Genomic DNA, 18,087 nt, shown 5'->3' on the forward strand with positions numbered 1-18,087 from the left:
TCGATAACTCTTAACTGGATCCAAAACGGTCACATTTTACAACGGTTTTAGTTGTGTGTGTTCTTTAGCGTGGTACCCGGTCACCGTATACAATCCTATCATGCCAAGGGCATGGATTTCAAATTGGCAACTATGTAGACATTAAAATGTTAATCACAATAGTTTTAACATTACTTTGCTTTTTTGTGGATAATTTCTTGAAATATTTTGAAAATAATTATGTTCGTTTCTAATAATGATGCTCGTTACTAATCACCTGCCAAATATTTTTTTAAATCCCACATAATACTACTAATTGGAGATCTTAAAAATGGACTTATAAGTGACGCGGTCGTTTAAAATAATATTGTTTTGCTGTTACCATAGTTAAACAAGATTACAAACTTTGCACACCATAAACATCCAAATAAACGTCTAGAAAACAGTGATATAAGAATGATGTATTGGTTTGCGATTAAAATAATAACACAGAAAATAATTTTTCAAAGGTCATTATTGACAAGTGCATAAAGAGATCTGGATGATTATCGTACCATGCAGATATTTTAGGCCACACAGCACTGTGACCAAGTTTCATAACAATACGATAAAACTAAAGGAAGGAATGCCATTATATTATAAATAAAATGGCATTATTCAGAAGGTCCTCATACGATAGGACTTGGTATTGTATTCGGTCGAAATATTATGTCCAAATAATTTTTTTCAGATTGTTCTTACTGATACGAGGTAAACTACTAGTATTTGCGTTATATAGCGAATAAAGTTTATTTTCCCCCTTTTATTATTTATGGGACATCATTTAAATGTTATCAGACGATCTGGCTGAATCTTCAACGTGTTGGTGATTATATGCCGACTGAAATTTAAATGCTTTCAGTTAGAAAAAGAGAACAATAATAGTTTGTTTTATTTAAGGCCTTCGCTTCAGCAGATCTGGCTGGTTATCGAACTAAGTTAAGAACATATACACATAACGTAAATCTTCAGCTGCACCAGCAGGAGAGAAACCTTATGACACAGTGCGGAACTCAATTTATGTTAAATAATAAATCTTAAACAAACAAGACACGTGTAAACGTACACTCAATACAATCAAACATACATAAAACGGGGGTCACCGTCATAGAACGGTCAATACAAAAGCACCTGGGGTTTAAGCAGGTGTTCAGGATCTCCAACCCTCACACTTGGCCAAAAACTATTTATATAAAATTTCAATGAAAAATTATCCTTATAGCATTACAATTCGAATGAAATAGCACTAAAAGAGAATGTATTTAACCGCCAGTAATGTACTCAATGGTCGAATACAAATCAGAGCACCCGAGTTTCAACTTTCTGAGGAACGACGAACTAAAACCAAAATGACTATCAACTGTATATTGTCTTTGATATAAAATAGGTTTAGGAGATATAGCATAATAAAATTAAAGTTCCACTGTTGAACATTTGTAACATTCAGATCATTGTCGCCAATGCAGGAAGAAGCAGCAATAAGGTTGCAACAAGCAAAACTACAAAATCTTCAGCCGCGCAACATGATATTTTTTCGCACTAACATAAATCATAAAGCCAATAACAATTTAAATATTATAATATGATTTAATACGATATTTATATCATGAACATTATTTAAACTTTAAATATGCTAAACCAGATGACCTTCATACGCCAGTAAGAGTAAAATATGTATTCTGTGGTGACAAAATACGATCATGCTTCGCTTGTCACCCTATGGCGTTATTATTTTAACAAGAGATGCAATTTAAAGCTTTACTTAATAATTTGGATGGAAGATCGTATTTATTTTAAAATTTGCTGTTTTCGATTATGTAAACAGAATTGGCAAATTTTATAACACTTGTCATCAATTTTTTTTTAAAAATGATTTTGTTGATATAAGTTACAGAAATGAAATGGTAACCATAAGGCTTATTTGACACGCTGTCTAGTCCGTTTCCGGGGACTATAACCAGTACTTGGTGTATATCGGGGAGATCTAAAGAACGCTATCACAGTGGTGATCGAACAGGTGACCTCCCGGTCGCTAAGCGGATGCACTTTATGTAAAGGTAGTTGTTCACAATTTAAATTTTACAAACTTGCAATGAAAACATGAAATTTAATGCGATGTCAAAACCAAGAAGAATGGGTTTTTAATGTCAACGCAATACATCACTTACATAAGTTATACCTTAACACAATAAAAAGTATTTGTTTATTATTTGTTTAGTTTTCACTTGGACATATTTACATTTGGGCACACATCTTTGTAAGTGTGTTTAAATACATATTTAAAACCAATGTGCCATAATAATACAGTATTGAATTTAGCCATTTCTTTAAGGTCATTTAAGATTAAGGTCATTGAAATGTTGACTCATCAACAAACCTATGTGTATCAAATTACATGTGAAATATCAATTAAATAATGACATTTACTTTTTTATCTATGAAAATAAACTTTACAATATCGAATTTAAATTATCTCGTTTGTCATAACAACTGTTTAACTCTTTTGCCAATATAGTAAGATGTAAGAGAAGGAATGCATTATGGGTAAGCGATGCATATGATATAAGTAAGGACACTTCTTTAGTAAAGATATAGTGGACCTTAAATAGTCAGCCAATAGAAGTTGTAAGTGATTTTAACTTTTTAGGAGTTGTTCTAAATTATACTGGTAGTTTTAATCTAAATCAAGAATTTTTAGTTGGTAAAGGGCTTAAGGCCATCAATGTTTTACTTTGTAAATGTCAGGACTGTGATTTGAAGCCTAGTACTCTTTGTCAATTGTTTGATGCCTTTGTTGGCTCTATTATCAATTATGGAGCAGAAGTTTGGGGATATACTTAGTCAAAAGAATTAGAAAGGCTGCATCTTAAATTCTTAAAACGTCTATTAAAAGTTAGACTTAATACATGTAATAATATGGTGTATGGCGAACTTGGGAGATATCCGCTTTATATACATAGATATGTACGTATACTGAAATATTGGTTTAAGCTGCAGTCAAGCGACAACATCATTTTAAAATATGTATACAACAAAGCCGTTAGATATTGTGAAAAGGGTTGCACAAATTGGGTATATATAATGTTAAAAAGATGTTAAATGATTATGGTTTTTCAGATGTATTCGAAAAGGTGCATGCTTTTGATATGAAATCATTTTTGTTTGTATTTAAGTGTAGAATTGTTGGCTCTTTTAAACTTAAATGGTATAATGATGTGAACGAAAGCTCTATGATGGATATGTATAAGCAGTTTGAAACATCTCTAGTATATGAACCATATATAAATATTTTACCTTAATCATTAAGAGCATATGTTAGTAGATTACGTTTATCTGTAGACCCTTTGAAAATTCAAACGGGTAGATACGCTAGAAATGTAGAGGAAAGATCTGTAAGATACTGCATGTTCTGTGTTTTAAATGACATTGAGGATGAATATCATTTTGTTTGTGTATGCCCTATGTATAATGATTTTAGAAAAAATACATCAAAACAATTAAACAATTATTTTATCAAACCATCTGTTTATAAATATTTGAATTTGTTAAAAACGGAGGATAAAATGGAACTTATTAATCTATCACTGTTTGTCAAAAACGCGCGATACGATCAAGACTGATAAATGATATGTCATAATATATTCATCTCCTGTATACTTATAATGTATGTAATATATAACCAACTGCATTTGTAACAATCTTTTTTTAAAAACCACGAGTTTTGCTTTCTGTGTTGTTTTTTTTGTATCTAACATATTTTTTTCTGCTTATTTATTTTTTGTATAAAATCACGTGACAAAATATATGTGCGATTGTATATATATATAGACGATGTACTTTGTATAAGTCTTGAATAAAAAATCTGTCTGTCTGATATTCTGTTCAATGAAGGTATTGACCTTTTGGATGCCTGAATGGATAATGGGTGGATAGATGAATGGATGGATGGATAAATGGATGGACGGATGTATGAATGAATTTATGGATTGACGGACGGATGAATTGATGGACGCCTTAATGGAGGCATTGATTCATAGGGACATGGATGAATACAAAGATAAGGAGATAAAGATAACTACCGCAATTACCACGTGATGTTGGTCGATTGAAATATAATCAAGTCTTTATTTTTTATTACACGACATTATAATTACATTTTTGAATGAACCTCCATGTGCGTTAAACAATAAATGCACTACATGTTTATATAAATGATAAAGACAATTCGGCAAACAAATGTTAACAAGTAAAGGGTCTTGCAGAATCAAATATTGGTCAACGTTCTTGCACGTCACACTTTGTCTCACTGTGGCTTTGATTTGTGCTTTGCAATTATGGGTACAATAGTAGATGCACTTTTAGAAACTTTTTCCTATATTAGTCACGAAGTCTATTGAACGTCAGAATTACCGTCATATTATTTTAGCTCGACAGTCCATTGTTTACCCTAGAGTATCTTAGGACAAAACTATGACGACAATGCGACAGTGCGACAATACGATGGCGACAGTGCGATAGTACGATGGCGTAAATTTGATAGTCATATCGTACTGTTGCCATCATATCATCGCATTGTCGCCATCGTACTATCGCGTTTTCGTACTCTCGTCATCGTATTATCGCATTGTCGCCATCGTACAATCATCGCACTGTCGCCATCGTATTGTCGCACTGTCGTCATCGTAATATCGCATTTCTCCATCGCACTATCGCAATGTCGTATTGTCGCCATCGTACTATCGCATTGTCGCCATCGTACTATCGCATTGTCGCCATCGTATTGTCGCACTGTCATCATCGTATTATCGCATTGTCGCCATCGTACTATCGCGTTATCGTACTGTCGTACTGTCGTCATCTTATTATCGCAGTGTCGCCATCGTACTATTACACTGTCGCCATCGTATTGTCGCACTGTCGTCATCGTACTATTGCATTGTCGCCATCGTACTATTGCACTATCGCATTTTCGCACTCTGGATTTTAATGTGTAACCACGATGGCCCTAACGGTATTCCGTACATGTCAGCAGTAACGGTTATGTTGTCGCCTTTTTAATATGACTTGATGAAAAAAGTAAGAGTTATACCTCGCTACGTCTACAATGATACATCTGTTTAAGTTAGCAAAGACCTAAATGCTTTACAAGGCTATAGTTAAAAATAAACCAATTGGAATCTGAACTGGTCCGATAACCGGAAAATAAAATCAACTATGTCCTCGACATACAATTAAGTAGATTTTCAGTTTTGTTTTCTAAAAGATGATATTCAGAAATATAAGCACGTGGGTTACCAGATAATTATCCTATTTATTTATTTTACAGGAGGACAAGACGCTCCTTCGGATAACCTTTGGTCCATTTAAAGTCAGTTTATTTTCTCATTCAGGCGAACAAATAGTTTTGCACTGGTATATTTTTAATTCACGCAGATGCTTGTTTAGTTTGCTTTTAAAGATATACCTCATCGACATAAGCATCTTTTCTGATTCAGATGCAACGAATACACTTAGTTTTTTCGAAAAGAGAAATTAAAAAATAACTAAGTCTGATGGCATTTGTCCCTTTTAAAGTTTTTTTTCACAACGCCTTCTATTATTTTCTTATCAAATCCGTGTTTGTGCATTTCATTCATCAGCTACAGGGGCCATTGTGGAAAGGTAAGCGCGGAACCATAGTCCAAAGCACCGATCGAGCATGTCTTCTGTATAGGCTGGTCCATTCTTGCTGAAACTCAACTCTTTAATTCCTGTCTGACAATGTCTCATACAACAGATCCCGTATAACTCATTTTCAAAGAAAAGACGCAAAAGTGGTCGGAAAAATGTTCGAGATTTAGCCGAATCAATCAGACTATCACTTCAAATGAACGTTTCAAGATTCCATACAGAATCGCTTAGTGCGTTCCGGAACCTTCATTATGTTTGCGTACTCTGAAATTTGCTTTGGATCTTAACTGTACGAACTCGGGTGGAGCATAAGGCACCGTTTCTCTATGGTCTCACGCGGTAAATCCATTAAAACGAGTTGTAGGTCATGGTCAGAAGCCTCAGCATTAAACCGCGCACCACATTTGAATAAACAGTTTGAAAAGCAAATCGTTTGGATGTACTGCCGGCATCACTGGCTAGGATCTTAGTAAAACTTCCTTCATTCGGGTTGAATGTGGAGGGGTTTGTTCGCAAATCTATTTCCTTGATTATTTCGTCCAAAGCGTCAGCAATAAAACTTGAATAATTATGTTCAAAATGAAATTCAGTCATGTGTAGTCGTATTCAATACAATATTATTGAAATTACTGTTATAGTCACATGTTACACGTTTTGCTTTTCTTCTTCCTATTTTGTCATGCTCGTTAACGAGACTAAACAGAAATCATTTTGGTTTCTCCAATTAATTTTTTTCGATTTAGTACTTCTACCGTTCTAATAGCATATACTTATATCCGGAATATGTCTTTATTTACTGCTTTAATAACCAACGTTCATTTAATGATTAATTCGTAGTGAAGTTTAAAATGAAATTATCAGTAATGCTTTTGCTGCATTTATCCCACTTGTGTTAACTCGTTTAAATATATCTTTATTCGCTGCTATAATATCTAACGTTTGCTCAATGTTTTAGTCGCAGAGTGTAAAATATCGTAGTATATAACTATATACATGTAAGTAACATAAATGGGTTAATAATAGTTTTTGTTTGGACGTACCGGTTTTTGCTACGGATATTAATATTTAAATGTATACGTTTCCGTGATCACTTTTAAATCCTCGAAATGTAATCACCATCAACCATGGGTTGTTTCAATACCCAAATGATCTGTTTTCTTGACTTGAGGGTAATTTATTTACTGAATGCAATGGTAAAATACTAAAAGAAATTACAAAGTTCCCGATTGAAAGTAACCACTTATTAACGATTTATTTGTATTCTGCTGTAGATGGGATCAACATATGGCGATTGAATCTAAATCCAAGCTTAAGCAAAACCAGTAGATATAAATTGAAGATATGCTGAATATAGATCATCCGCATTTTGAGCTATATATTAAAACGATTTCTTACAAAGACCTTACCACAAATACATGTAATTTTCCAAGTACAGATTTCCATTTCTAGATTCACACTTAGCGATAATTAATAATACAAAGAGATGAAATCATAATCTTTACGACAAACGTGACTTTTATTTCGCTGTTGTTTATTTTCATTTTTGAATTTTAATATTTTAAATAATATATAATCAAGTTAGTGCGCTGTGCCAGGGTCTGTTTATGAGCAAATAATTTCAACAAACCAAATCTTTTTCGTAGGAATTTTTTAGTCATGAACTACGCAAAAAGTGTATTACTTTAAAAAATAATACACTAGTTTGGTTTTAAAATAAAATCCATTCGCTAAGCCAGTTATATATTTATGCCAAGAAAGGTAAGTAGGGTCCGGGGACATGCCCCATGTAAATTAATTGTTTACCTAGAGCAATATTGGTACGTTTTGTACGCTATTTGAATAACGTTTTAACACCAAATAACACGAATCCGATCCGATAGAGAAAGCTGAATTCCGGATATATTTAAACAAAGTAGTATACATTTAAACTGTGTTGTTTATTTCACCATGTATGGATACGGTGGTATTAATTTATCACTTAGTATACCCCTTTGTACTGGACAAAGGTCCATGATGCGTTCTTAAAGTGACTCGAATACGACAACAGTATCGTGCATTTCTGTGGGGTCGTTGTTGGAACGCAGATAGACGCGTTTGGTCTCTTGCTGTTATCTTATAGGTATATGGCGAGCACTTGTAAAACGAAGTGGAAACGCAGATAATGTGTTAAGGTTGCGCATTGTCTGAAAGCACAAAATACCCCTGTGTGAAGGACGTATCTGTAAAAAACACAGTGATGTTCCCATCGGAGTTTACTTGAAATAAAGTAAGAACGTTATAATGATAACGAACGTATTTGGGAATCGCGACCTAATCAACCGTTTTATGTACATATATCAAAGCGAAACCAGGTATCCGTCCGTTTTTTTTTCGGTGCGCGTTACAATTGTGGCCTTTCATTTTCGTATGAGTAAATAACTTAAGCTACGATCACACTAACAAGAGCCGACCGGAGAGATTTAAGCCATTATAAATATGGCATTAAAGTTTGGAAATTATTTCTTATCATGTTACAGAGAACGTCCTGATGCAAATTCCAGTTTCGCTGAAATGTTCAGTGTCATGAATTTGAACTTAAAGGAACCATTTTCTAACTTCGCCGATTTATCATTATTACTAATATTCTGAGCAGGTTTCATGATGAATGAGCGGAAAATAAGACTTCTTAATTGTTCACAAGCTTTGTCTTTCTTTGATTTGACACAAACTTTGTTTCATTGTAATCCATGAACATATCAGCACAATTTATTATGTATTTTCAGAGAGTGTGTTCGCATGTTCGTTGCTTTGCGAGGACTTGATGAGATTTAAAAAAGTTCTCTGTTCGATGATGGTCATATGTACTATTAACATCACACAAGGTGCCTGTACCACGTGACTTTTTCGGCTATGTGTGGGACAATCGGATGTCAACAAACCATCGTTTCAGGTATGTTTCTGATAATTTCTTCATTAATTCAAAACCATTTTCAAAAAAAAAAGACGAGAGCCCGGTCATTGTCAAAATACACAACTGTGTTAAGTTTGCGCAAAATAAATTTAGTATTTTTTCCAAAAAGTGCAACCGCGCGTTTGAAAACACACAAAGTAAAATGCTATGTGTAGTATATTTGTTATTCAATCAACAAAAACGTTCATTATAATATTGTTGAAGGTTTAAAAAAGAAGGCGGACATTGTAATTCTTCATAGAGAAGCTACATATATTGTATGTTTGCGCATAAACATCTTATTCGGAGTCTGTGTATAAAAATGCATTAATGCTATGTGTAGGACATATTTTTGAAATGCTATGTGTGGTATGCAAGAATTTTCCCGTCAGTTCTGCATTTTATCTGAACACAGTCTTGTAAGAATCTAAAACATATACTTCAGTCTGTACTGAAAATATATCAAATTAACCAAATGTTACATGATGAAATACTGAAGTAATTGTGTAATGTTTAAACAATTGATGTTTAATTGAACATAAATTTTAAATAAAATACACTGCGTAATTGTTATCCAACCAATGGTCTTTTTTAACAAACACGTTATGTTGAACTTTTTTTTTCTTATTGTCATTAAATAAATATCATGATTAATATTTCTGCCTGATTATTAAATTCGGTCCTTTTTTATAAATGAATGACAAAGAAAGTAAAAGCACTTGCTTTAGTATGGGTTTTACTTATGTTGTTTTTCAGACTTGACAAGGATTAGTCGAAGGATTTGTAACGCTTTAAGGCGCGAAGCTGTGTTAGAATTAGATGAACACCATCAAACCACACGGAAGGTGTTATGCGGCAAGTTAATTATCAAAACCACAGTGACAAAAACGGACCCAGCTTCATTCTGTGAGTTTTACGGAAAGCTATTTCAACTAACTTTGCAAACATACCATTTAATATGTATTTTGGCATAATCAAAACAAAGTGTATGCATTGATATTTGTGTATATTTATGTGTTTTGTATCTATGTTATTAATGAAATTGATAAGATAAATATAAAATATGAGCATATATGTTAATAAAACAATTGTTTCATAACAAATAACAATATAAATCCAATAATGATTGTTTGAGGTCTATTAAGTTCATTTAGTTTTCAATATCATCCTCATAGGAATATCTTAAGTATATCAAAATAAACACTTCATTTATAATAACATTGCTTTATAACCAGCATGCACATGTTACATTCGAAATCAAAGTACTGACAGTACTGGTGTGACGATGCTTTTGAAGAGGATTGATATAAAAGCATCTATTTAAGTTTATCTACATCACCTCAATTGTGTATGTGGGTACGAAAATTTTGGGTAGAAAAAAAATTGGTACGAAAATTTTGGGTACAAAAATTATTCAAAAAAACAAAGTACGTAAAAAGATTTGGTTACGAAAAAAATTTGGGTAAGAAACAAATTGGGTTCGAAAATGTTTTTGATTACGAGCACAAATTTGGGTAGGAAAAAAAATTGGGTACGAAAAAAATTGGGTACGAAAAATGTAGGGTACGAAAAAAAAATTGGGGGTACGGGGTAGTAGAACCCGTGGGGAACTTGATCCTTTCAGCGAAACTGGGAGGCGGGTTACATTTTCGATCAAATATAACAAGAAATATCTTTAAAAAGGTATTCGACGTGTTTTTTCTGTACCACTTATCTTAAAAAACTGTCTGTTACAGTAAAACGTTTGTGGGTTATTACATTACGTTTCAGCATATACATTCAAAACTTGACATGCTCTTTAATTACACCATGCTCTTTTATTTCACATGTATATCATACCAAACTTTATATTTCGTTGTTTCCTTTCCTAAGTTAATGATGCTATGTGTACGGACGTGATTTCACAATCCCATGTGCATGAACATATACTTTTTCTCTTTTGATTATTGTTCTTTTTCTCTAATTCAATAAGCTTATGCATGTTTGTTCGTTAAGTACGGCAATAATATCATGATGATTCCCGATCGAAAGTGGGTATGAGCACATAGTCGTAAGAGCACTTGAATACGTGAGTTCGCCCATGAACACATGGTAAGGTTAACTAAATCTCCTCGATATGATCTAATATGTGTTTAAAACAGCAAACAATATCCAACAAACGAATGAATTGTCAAACATAGTATGTGCACTGATGTGGCTCTGTAATTTATGTTTGAAAAGTTTGTTAAATATGCAAAATGAGAAAGCATGCAGAAGAGCGAGTATCACTGACATGATACGGCTATTATGCTGTTTATATACCATAGTCGCTACGTTTACAAATGGCAGGTTCGAAATAATTCGTTTTCTTTACACTCATGATCGCGTTGAAAGTTAATTATACACGTTTTGATTCGCAATTTATTTACTGAATCACGACAAATGTCAAATACAATACAGAAAATGCATAGTTGTTTCATTGATCTATAAACATATACTGGATTGAATATAACTGATTTAAAATTAACGTTTTCAATCTATTGTTAAATCTGTTCCCAGAATATGCTGTCCTATTTATTGCTGAGCTTCCTATAGCTTTATCAATGATAATCAGCGAGGTATGCCGATTAGAAAAATCGAGCTATCTCAATCGGACTGGCTCGGTCTTTTACATAGGTTGCCATTGTGAAGAATTTTTTCATGATATGATAACTTAGACGATGCTTCGCAGCATCGTCAATTAAAGCACCAAGTACATAAAGAAGTACATCAGTATTCGCAAAGTAACAAATCTTGCTATACAAACATATAAATGATCTAATTAACACGTAACACATGATCATCGCAAAAAGTCTTGGCTTTGGGGGTTTATTATACCAACAAACATATTTAATTGTATTAATACTTCATGAACTCAATTTCAAATGAAATCTGAATAACTGAAAATAGTGTAAGATGTTTAATGAAAATACTCATTCGACCCGGTCATGAAAGGGGCTGCAAGATCTTGTTACCACCGCACCAAGTAATAAACAATACATGTTGTTCAATTTGTTGAGTTGTCAAATGTGTATTTAATGTTTACTTTGATTGTTTCTTTCACTGCAATACTTGCACCATCTGGTAACAAAACACACAGTCTTTTAAACTTTTGAACATTAACTATATATGACAAATTTTCATTGATCAAGATATCAGAACGTCTCTTGAAGGTGATTCAAAAAATACTTTAATCTCCCTGAAAAGAACAAAATACACATGAAATAAACTGTAAAACCTAAAAAAATAATTAATAATTGTCATGCGTGATATATAAGATAGCTCAATAGGATTTATATACGAATACATGATTTTACAGAAAAATAAGTAATTGATCCTTTTGTCTATTTGTTTAAATAATGCTGAATTATCTCTTTCTGCTTATTTAATAACTCTCGTTACGGTCTAATATGTTTACACATTCCTGATAAAAAGCACACAACCATAAGTTCAATAACACTTTTTGTAATTTTATTACAATTATATTCACATGACACCTTGTACAAACAATCCTTACGATTTTGTGTATTAAACAAGTGCCTTAGTTGGAAGTAACAATTCACAGAAAATTTAACATTTTGTAACAATCAATTTTATAGAAACTCACAAGAAAAGGTTTGCCGCAACAGAAATATTTTCCTTCCCGTGCGTGGGTGGCTTTGTGTTTGGAGATTCCCGACTGTGTTTTGACCTCTCTACCACACTGTTCCCAAACAAACGACATTCTACAAGTAAAAAATATGAATATAAATTATCGACAATCATGATAATTTTGAGTAACATCAACGTCGTGATAATCATATTTTAAGCACGCAAAACAGTACCAACAATGTTTTATTGACCAACTTTTGTTATTTAGACAGACTTGAAATATTATTGATGTTTATGTCAATCTTTCGATTCTCTAGTTTAGTTTGTATACCACATAGCATTTCAAAAACGTGTCCCACACATAGCATTATTGCATTTTTAAGCACACACTGCGAATCAGAAGTATTTGTGCAAACATACAATGTATGTAGCTTCTCTATGAAGAATTACAATGTCCGCCCTATTTTTTAAACCTTCGACAATATTATAATGAACGTTTTTGTTGATTGAATAAAAAATATACCACACATAGCATTTCAATTCGTGTCTTTTCAAACGCGCGGTTGCACTTTTTGGAAAAAACACTAAATTAATTTTGCGCAAACTTAACACAGTTGTGTATTTTGAGAATGACCGGGCTCTCGTCTTTGTTTTTTTGAAAATGGTTTTGAATTAATGAAGAAATTATCAATAACGTTACATGAAGCGATGGTTTGTTGACATCCGATTGTCCCACACATAGCCGAAAAAGTCACGTGGTACAGGCACCTTGATCACATTTACTTCTAAATAAACAAGGTGCCTGTACCACGTGACTTTTTTTTATAATTTCTTCATTAATTCAAAACCATTTTCAAAAAAAAAACAAAGACGAGAGCCCGGTCATTGTCAAAAAACACAACTGTTTAAGTTTGCGCAAAATTAATTTAGTATTTTTTCCAAAAAGTGCAAACGCGCGTTTGAAAAGACACGAATTGAAATGCTATGTGTGGTTTATTTTTTATTCAATCAACAAAAACGTTCATTATAATATTGTCGAAAAAGTCGCGTGGTACAGGCAACTTGATCACATATACTTCTAAATAAACAAGGTGCCTGTACCACGTGACTTTTTATAATGTCTTCATTAATTCAAAACAATTTTCAAAAAAACAAAGACGAGAGCCCGGTCATTGTCAAAATACACAACTGTGTTAAGTTTGCGCAAAATTAATTTAGTATTTTTTTCAAAAAGTGCAACCGCGCGTTTGAAAAGACACGAATTGAAATGCTATGTGCGGTATATTTTTTATTCAATCAACAAAAACGTTCATTATAATATTGTCAAAGGTTTAAAAAATAGGGCGGACATCGTAATTCTTTATAGAGAAGCTACATACATTGTATGTTTGCACAAATACTTCTGATTCAGAGTGTGTGCTTTAAAATGCAATAATGCTATGTGTGGGACACGTTTTTTGAAATGCTATGTGTGGTATACAAACTAAACTAGAGAATCGAAAGATTGACATAAACATCAATAATATTTTAAGTCTGTCTAAATAACAAAAGTTGGTCAATATAACATTGTTGGTACTGTTTTGCGTGTTTAAAATATGATAATCACGACGTTGATGTTACTCAAAATTATCATGATTGTCGATAATTTATATTCATATTTTTTACTTGTAGAATGTCGTGTGTTTGGGAACAGTGTGGTAGAGAGGTCAAAACACAGTCGGGAATCTCCAAACACAAAGCCACCCACGCAAGGGAAGGAAAATATTTCTGTTGCGGCAAACCTTTTCTTGTGAGTTTCTATAAAATTGATTGTTACAAAATGTTAAATTTTCTGTGAATTGTTACTTCCAACTAAGGCACTTGTTTATTACACAAAATCGTAAGGATTGTTTGTGCAAGGCGTCATGTGAATATAATTGTAACAAAATTACAAAAAGTGTTATTGAACTAATGGTTGTGTGCTTTTTATCAGGAATGTGTAAACATATTAGACCGTAACGAGAGTTATTAAATAAGCATAAAGAAATAATACAGCATTATTTAAACTAATAGACAAAAGGATCAATAACTTATTTTTCTGTAAAATCATGTATTCGTATCTACATCCTATTGAGCTATCTTATATATCACGCATGACAATTATTTTTTTTTTTTTAAGTTTTACAGTTTATTTCATGTGTATTTTGTTCTTTTCAGGAAGATTAAAGTATTTTTGGAAGCACCTTCAACAGACGTACTGATATCTTGATCAATGAAAAGTTGTCATATATAGTTAATGTTCAAAAGTTTAAAAGACTGTTTGTTTTGTTACCAGATGGTGCAAGTATTGCAGTGAAAGAAAACAATCAAAGTAAACATTAAATACACATTTGATAATTCAACAAATTGAACAACATGTATTGTTTATTACTTGGTGCGGTGGTAACAAGATCTTGCAGCCCCTTTCATGACCGGGTCGAATGAGTATTTTCATTAAACATCTTACACTATTTTCAGTTATTCAGATTTCATTTGAAATTGAGTTCATGAAGTATTAATACAATTAAATATGTTTGTTGGTAAAATAAACCCCAAAGCCAAGACTTTTTAGCGATGATAATTTGTTATCAACATATAGTGTTTGTTAAAAAAGACCATTGGTTGGATAACAATTACGCAGTGTATTTTATTTAAAATTTATGTTCAATTAAACATAAATTGTTTAAACATTTCACAATTACTTCAGTTTTCCATCATGTAACATTTGGTTAATTCGATATATTTTCAGTACAGACTGAAGTATATGTTTTAGATTCTTACAAAACTGTGTTCAGATTAAATGCAGAACTGACGGGAAAATTCTTGCATACCACACATAGCATTTCAAAAATGTGTCCCACACATAGCATTATTGACTTTTTATACACCGACTCCGTATCAGATGTATATGCGCAAACATACAATATATGTAGCTTCTCTATGAAGAATTACAATGTCCGCCCTATTTTTTAAACCTTCAACAATATTATAATGAACGGTTTTGTTGATTGAATAACAAATACACCACACATAGCATTTCACTTTGTGTGTTTTCAAACACGCGGTTGCACTTTTTGGAAAAAAATACTAAATTAATTTTGCGCAAACTTAACACAGTTGTGTATTTTGACAATGACCGGGCTCTCGTCTTTGTTTTTTTGAAAATGGTTTTGAATTAATGAAGAAATTATCAGAAACGTACCTGAAGCGATGGTTTGTTGACATCCGATTGTCCCACACATAGCTGAAAAAGTCACGTGGTACAGGCACCTTGATAAAGTAACGTAATATTTTTCTCACCGTATTTCTTCTTACTCCTGAGATGCATTATTTATGTAGAGCTTAAGGGAGGTAACTTTTGACTTATCAACAATGCGTCTGCATCTGTAATTTAGTGTTTTCTCCCTGTAACAACATAAAGACTCCTATAAGAATGATTTTAGGATGCATTATTCATGGTTACTTTCTTTCAAAGCGTAAACGGCATTAAAACAAAATCATGGACGAGGCCGTGAATTGATAATTAGCTTAATATGAGTTCACATGTAATTGGGAATGTTGGTGTTAAAAGAAACGATATATTTTCACCGTCGCTGAAGATGGTGAAGTCATGTCTGTAATCGTATAAATTTCACGTATTCAAGATCACGGCTTGTCGATTGGGATTATCCAACAATATCAGTATAACAACAAGTGATATAAGGCGAATTATATAGACCGTCGTCACCGCCATCATCATCATTATCATCATCATCTTCTTCTTCTTCTTTTCCATCATTATTATTATTATTATTACTATTATTATTACTATTATAATTATTATTATTATTGTTATCATTATTAGTTATATCCCGACATGAATTAACTTACGGTCAATTTTTTTAAACCATGTTCCGTTGGGTTCCAGTCGTTACACCCCCTGGACGTTACACCCCTGGTCATTACACCCACCAAGCCTGGTCATTACACCCACTAAGCCTGGACATTACACCCACCAAGATATTGATTAGATTAGAAAGGTGTTATCAACTTATGAACCACTAATTGGATTTGTCATGTAAGATGACACTGATGAGATTAATGGTTGCTCAAATTATTTAATGATTGTAACAATATGCATCTAAATAATAAATACTTTTTTCAAGAATATACAGACAAAAAAACTTGAAGAAATAAAAATAAAGATAAATTAAATAAATATTTAGAATAAACAAAACACAATCTTAATTCATATACATTTATTTTTATTTCACCATAATGTAATAATATGCATCTACATCATAAATAATTTTTTCAAGAATATACAGACAGAAAAAACTTTGAAAACACAATAAAATAATGATAAATACAATAATTATTTAGAATAAACAAAACACAATCTTAATTCATATACATTTATTTTTATGTTACCATAATGTTATAATATGCATCTAAATCATAAATAATTTTTTCAAGAATAATCAGACAGAAAAAACTTTGAAAATAAATTTCAAAAAATGATAAATAAAAAAAATATTAAGAATAAACAAAACACAATCTTAAATTTATACATTTCTTTTTATTTCACCAAAATGTAATAATATGCATCTAAATCATTAATACTTTTTTTCAGGAATATACAGACAGAAATAACAAAACTAAAATAATATTGCCAAGAAATCCCATTTCACTTTAAACAGTATATACACTTCCTACTAGTGAGATTTCACGATTCTAGACAATTTCTATACTTTATATTCAGCCGCACCGTACAACCTACTCACTAATCTCAAGAGTGGGTGTAATGTCCAGGCTTGGTGGGTGTAATGACCAGGCTTGGTGGGTGTAATGACCAGGGGTGTAACGTCCAGGGGGTGTAATGACTGGACACCGTTCCGTTTGCTACGACCCGTTTTGACTCACTGTTACTGTTTACAGACGCTCATTTGGATACCTTTGCGAATCTAGCCACAACTGAATATATTGATGTAGGAAGTGAAACAGGAAAATGTGTAGCGACCAAAAACAGTTATTACCATGATACTACTTATTGCATTTCTAGAAATGACATTGATACACTTTTAACGAACAATAAAATGGTCAATCGATGATGGAATTTAAAAAGGAAAGTGTCGACATCAAGTATGAAATCGGTGACGAAATCGGGAAGTAAGCTATTTTCATTTTTATAAAATAAAAATATATGTGATATTTGAATGAAAGGACCTCTATTTCGATGCGATTTAATATGGTTGTGTTGTGCTTAATGTTGAAGGTTAGATTACACTTTCTGGCAGTTTAATATTTTGCAGCCAAATAGCAATCACCCATTATTTAATAATGTTTCTATTTATTTGAATCGCCTACTCAAGTCTAGTAATTCATTTAATTACTTAACTATATTTGTCTTTGAGCACAAGTGGCATATGTACCCCCCCCCCCTTAAAAAAGAATTGAACATAATTTCCAAGAAAATAATAAGTTATAACGTAAGGTTAAGTGTTGGTTGTCATTGTTATTTTTGTCCTCTTAATAGTTTATATAGGATCCAGTCCTTTTCTTGGTATGAAAGTGATGCAGAATTTTGGAAGTTATTTATCCAAAAGTGAACATGAATGTAATTTGTTAGGAAATTCAGAAACAGGAAAAAGCCTGCTGTTTTTGTGCATGTTTGTTAGTTTATGAGGTCCTGAGGCTGCATTACATGACGTATATGAAGACCTGGAGTGTACCCCAGCACCCCTATCATATTAACAAACAAGGCTTACAAATAATTTGAACAATTTTAAATTAGAGCTTCAGTTTCCAGTAATTTATTTGTTATTTGTTAATGATTGTCAATTATGGTGTGGTCTTGCATTGTG

The 18,087-nt window shown here is 32.4% G+C and overlaps 1 protein-coding gene across 2 annotated transcripts in view; it reads left to right on the top strand.

The window, feature by feature from the left end:
* Nucleotides 1-17,184: 17,184 nt before the first annotated feature.
* Nucleotides 17,185-18,087, top strand: part of LOC127876680 (death-associated protein kinase 1-like) — a 137,377-nt gene continuing 136,474 nt past the window's right edge. For both annotated transcript variants that reach the window (XM_052422062.1, XM_052422063.1), the window contains exon 1: nt 17,185-17,392. In XM_052422062.1, coding sequence (XP_052278022.1) covers nt 17,331-17,392 — 62 coding nt within the window. In that variant the 5' untranslated portion in view covers nt 17,185-17,330. The remainder of the gene's footprint in view (nt 17,393-18,087) is intronic.

Source organism: Dreissena polymorpha, chromosome 4 (genome assembly GCF_020536995.1).
Source record: "Dreissena polymorpha isolate Duluth1 chromosome 4, UMN_Dpol_1.0, whole genome shotgun sequence".
NCBI lineage: Eukaryota > Metazoa > Mollusca > Bivalvia > Myida > Dreissenidae > Dreissena > Dreissena polymorpha.